At 33.0% G+C, this 10,379-nt stretch overlaps 1 protein-coding gene across 1 annotated transcript; it reads right to left on the bottom strand.

Annotated features, from left to right (window-relative positions):
* Positions 1 to 62: 62 nt before the first annotated feature.
* On the bottom strand, positions 63 to 2,930 carry MONOS_15670 (uncharacterized protein; the record flags this gene model as incomplete). The annotated part of the gene is made up of 1 exon (XM_067868563.1): positions 63 to 2,930. The coding sequence occupies one exon, from the start codon at positions 2,928 to 2,930 to the stop codon at positions 63 to 65; it is 2,868 nt and encodes a 955-aa protein (XP_067723759.1).
* Between the last annotated feature and the right edge of the window lie 7,449 nt (positions 2,931 to 10,379).

Below are 10,379 nucleotides of genomic sequence, written 5' to 3' on the forward strand. Positions count from 1 at the left end.
CAAGGAAATATCATTCAGATTCTCAGATACAAACGGAAGGGATGCGTTTGTGATGCTCTTTGTCAAGTTTGGCGATTCAACAAAAGATCATTTCCATATTTGGCAGTGTTTGGATTATCATCATCAAAAGCAGGGGATGATATCACAAATGAAGAATCACCATCCACCAACTTCAATGCCATCCCTCCTCCAAACCCAGTCTTCGCTTCTCCAGCTGGTGCTGCACATCCCGTAAATGTGCTTGAAATAATATTCAATTGCGTGTTCCCTTTCATCTGTGCGAAAATAGCTCCTCCTTTGCCTCCATCAGACAGCACGCAACATCCATCAAAGCCACACTCTTCGATATTGATTTCTCCATTTGAATTTTCATTTTCATCATTGCTGTTATTGATGTTCACACAGCCTCCACATCCTGCTGTTCTTTCAATTTTTGTGAAATTGCTTTTCGTCATGTTCAGCCATTTGGTGTTCATTAACTCGGCATTTGTTCCGGTTCCAGACAAAGAGATCAATGGATTTCCACTCAAAGTGATTGAAGAAGCAGAGAAGTTGTCGATCGTCAGGATTCCAGATTCAACAGATAAGAATAGCAATACCAATTCTGATGAAGGTGCTTGAAGAATCAAAGAACAATGAGACAAAGTCAGTTGTGAAGAAGACGAAATGAAAGTGGAATGTGATGAAAAAGAAGGAGGAAGAGAGAAGATAAGTGTTGATAATTCTGTTTCAATACTTGCTGTTATCATCGCTGAGTTTGATGTCGAACTTGCATCAGAGACTGTCCAGCCACTTTGATCATCATTTCCTCTGATTTCATGCTTCTGTTCACCAAATGCCAATTCATCACCCATCATAATCATTCCATTCACAACAACTTTCTTTTCTCCTGTTAGCCGTGTGAGTGAATGTTTCATTGTCAAACAAGGGAATTTGACTATTCCACAGTGTGAATGATCACATGCCTCAGAATTGCTCACATATATTTCTGCTGGAATGGGAAGGAGATAAATACACAAAGGAATGGCTGCACTTGTATTTCCATTGTCATATCCTTGCACTTTGTCAACAGAATCCAAAGAGGCAGTGACGCATGTGATTTTTTGTGACTTCGCGGTCACTTCCAGATTTGGGGAAATAACAAAGATATCACTTCCACATTTGGCCGTGTTCGTTACAAAGGAAGAAGAAATCAGGAATTCTGGATTTTCATTCAATAATCGAAGAAGAATTCCTCCCCCCAGTCCGTTGGATGAAGAACAAAAGCACTCATCAAAATTACCACCTTTCACTTTCACATCATTTCCATTTCCAACACACAACATCATCGATCCCCCATCAGCAGATGTTCTGCTTCCGCATCCTTCAAAAGTGCTCGAATTCAGATCAATAATTATATTATCCCTGGAAAACGATATTACAGATGCTCCGCTTGTAGTTTTTTCTATTCCACTGAAGGAACACACTGAGAGAGTCAATGAAATTTCATTTGTTGAAGAAAGCGAAAACAACGAAACAGCGGAGATAGTCTTTTCCCAGTTCACATTTTCCATCTGAAACATGCCATTCTGAATGTTTATCAGCTCTGCAGCAAATGCTGTATTTTCACTTTGTTCGCTTCCAGCAAATATGTTCAGATTGCTTATATGCATCTCTCCAGCTCCAGTGATCTCAAATAGCCTTGAGGCTCGATTATTTGCAAATGCCGAGTCATGCACAAGTTCAAGGTCACTGATGGACAATTCACCTGTTGAGACTGAGAAAAGAGATAATCCAGTTGCCTCTAATTCTGTCTGCACTATCGTGCTCAAATCACTTTGACCATAAATCGTGATGGCAATGGAGCCACAATCCACACCTTTGGTTTCTGTGATCGTTCCTGCGAGAATCTCAACATCTTTCACAAATTCAGGAATAAGTTGAGTGAGGCAATGGCTGACAGTGTTGCATGGATAGCTTTCGTTGATTCCACATGCATATGCATCTTTGGCATTTTGTTGTGCTTGCACTGAGGAGACAAATCTAACTCTTCCACCATCATTCCGAAGCCATTCACTTTTATCTCCATTTTCAGATACAGTTGTGCTAACTCTATTTATTGTATTCCGAGTTGAATAACAACTCGAATCAATATTATTTTCTGAAGATCCCGAAAGATAAATATCATGGCCACTTCTTCTACATGTATTATTGTGGAAAAAACAATAAAAAAATAATGTTCCTTTATTAATTGAATTTATTTGTTGACAAGCAGCACCTCCATCATTCTCCGAAGAACAGTTGCAGAAAAGACAACTGGAAATGACAACTTTGTCTGTGCAATCCCAATGTTCTATTGCCCCTCCTCCAGAACTTCCCGAGTTAAGAGCACTGCAATTTAAAAATACACAATTTGAAATGCAGTGCTTTTGCACCTGAGTTTTTGTTGGACGGAGATCAATTGCGCCCCCATCGTTTCCAGATGAGCAATTCTCAAATGAGCAGCAATCAGCAAGAGATTGAGTTAACGCATTCTCAACCATTATTCCTCCACCGCCACAGTCCGTATTAATCGAAGCGCAAGAGCATTGAACAAATGATGTGAATTTCACAATGCATTCTGCTATTTTCAATGCATATATTCCTCCGCCTCTTGTTGAAGAAGCATTGCAATTTGTAAAGGTTGAATTTTCCACCTTCAAAATTGCATTTTCGTTGTCATGCACAAAAAGAGCACCTCCTTGTGGGGCTGTGCAGTCAGTCCATTCACACAATGAAAAGGATTGGCTATCAGTAAAATTCATCTGTCCTTTTTTTTCTAGATCATTCATTTCTCTTTTCCCGATGTGTGTAGTTGTGTTTCTGCAGACAAATGAATTTGAAGAATAGGATCCGCTCGAGGCCCTTCCTTCAAAGGCATTCGCACATGAATAAATGAGGCAATTCTCCATAGAACTCAGAAAACATGAATGTTCCACAAAATGATCGCTATTCGCATCATATTTCACAGACATGTTCCTGAAGGCACAATCATTGATCTGTTCACTTTTGCTCTTTCCTGATAACAGGAAATAGTCTGAGGATGATATAGTCAGATCCATCATGATCGAATTGCTCAAAATAGCAATATTTGAATCATCAGAAGAAAATACGAGACTGGAAGGGTTCAAATTCTTTTGAGGGATCAAAGTCAAATTCACAACATTGATTGACCCACTTTGTAAATGAAAAGGAGATTCCGATTTTTGTTGGGAAATGCAGGAATCAATTGTGATAATTGATTTATCTGTAATAAACATGAAAGGTGAAGAAAAATGTTCAATTGCCAAATTTTTCAGTCCATTTGTGGAATTGGAAAATACAAAAAATAAATTAACAACTGTTGATATTCCTGACTGCAATCTTTTCACTTCTGAGACTGTATTCTGATCAAAAAAGAAATTGTTATCACCCTTGGATAGAAAATGTGAATCATTTGAATTGCCTTGATATTTATAAATACAGATAATGCAAATTTTTAATTATTCAAAAAAATTCCTATATTTTTCAATGGGGAAATACCTGAGGTATTTTGTGCTGCAAATGCCTTCCCAAGAATCAAATATGCCAAAACGCACAAATGCATTCTCATGCGGATTGATAATTAATTTTGATTTGTGAATTTAAATGTTTTTTGTTTGATCAAAGTGACCCTTAATAATAGTTAAAAAGCTATTTGAAAAAGAAAGAATCCTTCTTTCTGCAATCATTTTGAGAGCGTTTGGAAAGCATCCGAGATGCATTCAAAACAATCCAATTTCTTCTCTTCTGGCAAACTATAAATTGGTATTTGCTGATGCAGATGAAATTTTTTCTATTTAAAAATATTATAAAATATAATTAAATAAAAGGATAAAATTGAATAAAAGGAAAAAACCTTTTCAAATAGAAATTGCTTTCAAATTAAAGCACAAAAAATAGATAATGCCATATCAACACAAATGACCTCAAAATCACCATTTGAATGCGTTGTTTCGGATTATTAAATGAATCCTTTCCAATTTCTGTTAAATGATGAGTCTTTTTTCATCCACCTTCTCTTTATTCCACTTGTCTGCTGATCAATTGCTCTCCCTTCATAACTTTCCTCCAACTTTCACATCATTTAATTGATCAATTCCTCTTCTTCTCTTCAATTCCTCTCCTTAACATCTTCTTCTTCTGCTTCTTTGCTCCAAACATCCAAATAAGCTCTTCAACTTTATTCTTCTTCAGCTCACTTTCTTGCTTCTCAATTTTTCTGTTTGAACCATTTTGTACTAACTGCCTATGCTTGTTATTCAAAAAATACTCATCTTCTATTTCAGCGAAAAGGCATTTTTAAGAAGCCATTTGTTTCAGCTGAGATGATATGTGATGTGAACCTTCTCTTTTCATATTCTTCAAAAAAAATAAAATTAAAATAAATTTTTTTCTGCAAACATTCAAAGCACAATTTGCCCTTCTTCTTCAACCAAGCATTCATTAAGAAGTATTAAAACCCTATCCATCTGCCTTATCTCTCTTCACAACCACTTGCCCTTCGTTTCCGCCCAATATTGACTATATCTCCATCTCTTTTTTCTCTCTCCAATTTATCTCATTCTTTCAATTTCTTTTTCACCTTCTTCTTTTTCTAAACTCTCTTCCTTGTGCTCCAATATTGTTGCCTTTTCTTCCCAAGAAATTCCCATCAATTCAGAATCTCGCCAAAGCCATTGCTTTTCTGATAAATTCAACACATTTCAGAAAAAGATGGTTTATCTCAAAAATAACTAACTTCAAAATACCTAAAAAAGGATGGGAGATGTGAAAGCGAATGATACAGAATTAATGAATAAATTATTCATACCTCATGGCAAATGCAGAATGGTTGATCTCCAAGCGCTGTTCCAAATATTTCTTTTCACAATTTAAAGTTATCAATGCATTTTTGACAAATCGGACAAAATAATAATGAAAATTGGTACATGTTTTTCGAAGAATATCTATCTGAATGGAATTCAAAGTAGATTTGGTAAACCATAAAAATTACTGAAATTGTTGGAACTTCGTTTGACAAGTCAAATAACACTCACAGACGATTAAAGATAATTTTTGCCAATAAAATTGTTGAATTTTCTATGTAATCCCAGTTGACGTACATGGCGTTTGTTATGTCTTGTTGAAGAAATCGGCATCTGCTCCATTATTTGCAACAACTTTGCTCATGCGGTGAAAATAACAAACTATTGTATTGCGCTTTGGATGCTTTGCCTTTCTTCTGAATTTTTTGTTCTGGATGTTGATCTGCACCAGCTTATTGAGGATTTGATGATGCTCCTTTTTTGTGAAAAAGAACAAATTTCGAATCATTCGCATCAATATGTCCATCGGAAAAAAAATGAAAGAGTCGACATTCTTTCTTTTTCGATGCTATTCTTTCAATAAGTTAAAATTTGGAATTTTCATTTATTAAATAAATTTCTTATGGGTACATAATGATTTAAATATTTATTTGGTTCAGTTTTTCAAAAAATGAGTTTTTGATAAACCAATTATTGTGAACATATTTGGAACAACGAAATTGAATCTTGTGATAAACAACTGTTTATTTGAATTTTTATAAAAGCTTATCAAAAACAAGTTTTCTTTTACTGAAATCAACATTTATCTCCGTTCTTAAAACTTTCATAACACATAAATTTCAAAAAAGAAAAATAGGAAGTTGACTTCAAAATAGTTATTAAACAAAATAAAAATATTAAATTGTCATTTTTTTCTGATAAATAGTTTTTGTTTAAAAATTATGAACATCAAAATTTCGAATTTATTTTGAAATGAAAATTTTGTATTATTTTCAGATGAAAATGAATATAGGGTGATTTATTAACTTGAACTTTTTTAAAAACCCGGACTTTTTTTTAATAATAAGTTGATTTTTCACACTTTTTAAATTTTTAACATTGTTTTCAGTAAATAAGGAAAAATCAATGACTGAAATTGTTGATTAAATTACTATACCTAATCTCTGATGGGGGAGACGATGGGAAGGCTAGCTCCTCCATCTCTGATTTGTGCCTCCCCAAAGGAGATTAGGCAATAGCAAGGGGTATCACTAAGTTAGAATTTAAACGAAAATATTTTTTTTGATTTTTTTTCATTTAAAAAAAATTTTTTTTAAAAAATAAAAATATGATCATTACCAGAATTTTTTTGAAATGAGTGTTGTGAAAAACCAAAAGAGAACGTGGACAGTTAATTCTTCGAGAAAAAATGATGTCATTTGAATACCGAAGAATTGAAAATCGATTAGAACGCATGGCGCGGATAGTTGTTGATGGACATGTCAGAATCGTTGATGCAATAAATACCAAAGAATTCTCTCGTTCAGCAATTATTAGAGCAGTTTCATCAATTGAAAGTGGCAGAGCTGTTGGAAAACCTGGCAGGCTATAACTATTCAATGAAGAGGACAAAAACATTATTGTTGGAGTTATTAAAATCGAAAGTTTATCCTGAACACATTTAAATGCAAAGAAACCAAGAGAATTTGTTTGTATTCATCTTAATATCTCTTCAGTTTTTAACAATAAATATTTTTCGGATGGAATCTGTCCTTTCCGACAAAAAAACACATTCAGTACAATATAACAATGAAAATGCAAGTGTGTCCAAAGCATTTCCGTATCTATTTGCAAAAAGGAATTCAGAGCTCAAAGCGTCCATGCCCAGAAATGTGGATATCCAACTTCTTTCAGTATCCAATCAACAAGCTCTTCTTCCTTTCTACGAGCTTCTGCAAAATCTTCACACATTCTCATCATTATTCACCTTCTTTGATCTATAATACCGATGAATCTTCACTCCGCTTATCGGATTCCTTCAAAACTCTTGTGATTCACCCCACATGAGTTCCAGCTGGATTTCATGCAACACCCACAAACATTCCAAATGCCACTTTGGTTGTCGCAGCTGCTGCAGATGGATATTCTCTAAAAAGCGTTGTATTGTGGCCATGCCACAAATTACCAAAGGAAATGCGAGTTCTTCTGAGCGCATTCATTGATGTTTGGGATAACAACGATGGATGGATGACGGAAAGCATATTTCAAATATACGCAGAAGAGGTTTTATTAACTGGAATCATCGAAAGAAGGAAAATATTAATGAGAACCAATGAGAGATGTCTTCTACTTTTGGATTCTCACTCTTCTCGGGCTCAACCTGACATATGGCAGAAATTTGCTGATAACAACATTGACGTAGTCACTTTTATTCCTCACAGTTCACACATCACACAACCTCTTGATCGTGGTGTGTTTGCTGTCTTCAAGAAATGCATCAACTCTCTGCACTCTGTTCCTCCGGATTCTTCCATTTCTCTTCGACGTGAGGCCATCTCCAACTTTCTTCCACAAGCTCTTCAGACAGCATTACTTCCTGCAACTGTTGTTTCTTCGTTCAAGAAAAGCGGCGTGCTTTCAAACGAGTGGCATTCAGTACTATCAACACTTCCAAAGGAAACTTCGGTAACACTGAAAAAGAGAACACACAGGTTTGATTTTTTTGGAAAAATTATAACTGAACAAAAATTGCTTGAAGAATGGAAAAAAGAAAAGAAAATGAAAGAAGATAAGAAAAGAAAAGATAATAATGATGAAAAAGAAGAAGAAATTATTTTCGCAGCTGAAAAGCCCCAAAAAAGAAGATTAAATAAATCCCACATTTTGAATGATGATATTTTGGATGATGAATCAAAGCAGAAAAATTCCAAAAAAATTATGAAGAGAGAACTTGTTGATTATATATATTATTAATCATTTCAATTTTTGTTATCAAAATATGATTGCTTGAAAAAAAATTATTTCTATTTCGAACCAAAATCAAAAAAAAGTTCGGTTTTATAAATCACCCTATATTAATTTTATCAAAATCACATTTCAACCATTAACAACTCACTCACAAAATTTCAATTTCATTGTCAAGCATTTGCTTCCATATTTGTGAAATTTGGTGGGTTAAAATTAATATTTGACGAAAACATTCAATCGTTATTTTCACTCGAAAATCAAACAATGTGAACTTTTCAAATAAAACAAAATTTTTTATATTTCGATCAAATTTCTGTTCCCACTTACGAAACTTTTCTTGAATGGAAATAATAACATGGTTAAGATTTTATTTTCATGACAGAGAAATTTGGCGAGTGGGAACAGAAATTTGATCGAAATATTTAAATTTTATTTTATTTGAAAATTAAACAAAAGGAACTTTTCAAAAAAATTTAGACAAATTTTTGTTAAGCAATATATGGCTGATCCTTTTTGAAATCACACTTTCGTTCGAGTTTTGATCAAAAATTAAAACTCAATGGGATTTTTGTTAAAAATTTGTTTCTGCAATAACAACATCATGAACTATATGTATTAATGCTTTTGTTCAACTTTTCAAAATCCCATTGAGATTAAATTTTTGATCAAAACTCGAACGAAAGTGTGATTTCAAAAAGGATAAGCTATTTGAAATAAATTAGAAATATAGAATTTTTCATTCAATAATTAAAAATGAAAAAAAAATATATATAAAATATGAAATACTAAACGCGACAAAGCAAAAAACGATGGTTTTTTCAAAAATTCATGATTTAATTTGCACAATGAAATAAGGTAATTTACTGATTATTGAAACTCCCTTATTAAAAAAAAGACCATAACATAATTTATTTGCCCTGCATTTTATATTTTTTATTTTTTTCCAGTCTTATTGTTTTGCTAAATTGTTCAAGTGCAACTATATAGCAAATTAATATTGTGTGCATGCTCTCCTTTGAATGTGAAAGAGTTATTTTTTGTCTCTACCAGATATTTTTTGTTAGCTGGAAATGGATGATTTTGAAGGCATGAAAGACAAAAAAGTGTTTATTCGATTTGAATTTAATATTTCTATTTGTATTTTTAGCCAATACTCAATTTTTATCTGAAATATAAGCAGTTCTGTTTGAAAGAGTTTTTTGAACAAAAAACATTTGTTGAGAAAGGCCAAAGCGCTTTGAAGATGAAATGGTTTCATCTTTTGACTCAAAAATCTTTTCAACGATGATTTGCAAAGATTTCCTTAATTCGCTTGGGGAAAGGGGAGACGATGATAAAAGATGCCTTTGACTTAAAAATAGAATGGAAAGCAAATTACTCATTAGCAACAATCGCTGTACAAACAAAATTGAAGGTATTTTATTATTTTCTTCATTGTTTCATGTATTCATCAATCCTTCGCCTTTGATGAAAAACTTTGAAATCATTGCCAGAAGAATCGAAAGATAAAAGTATTTCAAGAAATGTGACGAAGAAATTGAGGCAATGCTATTGGACACTTCATTTTTCCCAGAAAGATTCATTGATGAGCAATGACTGTTTTGCGACAAAAGAAACGAAAGCTCGGAATGAGATGTTTTCCAGGATATTACAAAATAATTATAAACTAAGAATCATAAAGGAGGATTGGAAGAAAACACATAAAAATGAAAGATTTGCGCAGCGATGAGGAGGAAGACCATTGATGATTCGGAAGTTATTTTTGGAAATATTGAATGCTTTGAAGATGAAGCTCGAAAAAAAAAGAAAAATGGGAAAAGTGAAGATAATTGCAACTAATTTGGCATAACAGTTCAGAAGAAATAATAAAGATTCAGAAATAACAAATGAAGAAATGATAGAAAAGAAAGAGAGAAAAGAGGAAAAAGATTCTTTAAAAGGAATTCAAAATGAAGTTTTCGAAACAAGGTCAGTTTTGAAGTGATGGAATTATTGATGATAATCAAATTCACTTCTCAAACGAATAAATACCTCTCTTTGAACATTCAAAGTTTGTGAAAATGTTGTTCATTTTTTATTCCAATTTTATTTTTTAAATATTTCAAATGAATATATTTCCTTTTATAGCTATTCTTCTTTTCATTGATAGGAAATTCCTCCGTGAAGAATATATTGTTTGAAATGACCTCAAGAGGTTTCATTCTTCATTCAGACAGAAAAAAAGAAAATCAAAATGATTCAAAAGTGGTGAAAAATAAAAAATCAATCTTTAACAGCAAAATGATTAAAGTATTTCAAGGCAAAGCAATATGGATGATCATCGATTTTACAAATGAAAGAAAGACAGGAAGAGTCAATATTGATAAGAGTTCAAAATTATCTTTGAATTTAATAAAATATGGTTAATGATGAACCATAATAATTCTCATGATGGTATTTCTATTTGTTTTGGCTGAGTGTTTGTATTTGATATTTTGTGGCACAGATAGAAATGATGCCCAAAGGAATGGACATCTCATTTATCACATTCATGCTCAGTCTGAAAGTCATGTTTTGGAGCAGGGAAGTGTTATTCGACTGTTCTGCGAA

This window comes from Monocercomonoides exilis, assembly GCF_001643675.1.
Source record: "Monocercomonoides exilis strain PA203 chromosome Unknown scaffold36-1065637, whole genome shotgun sequence".
Taxonomy (NCBI): domain Eukaryota; phylum Preaxostyla; order Oxymonadida; family Polymastigidae; genus Monocercomonoides; species Monocercomonoides exilis.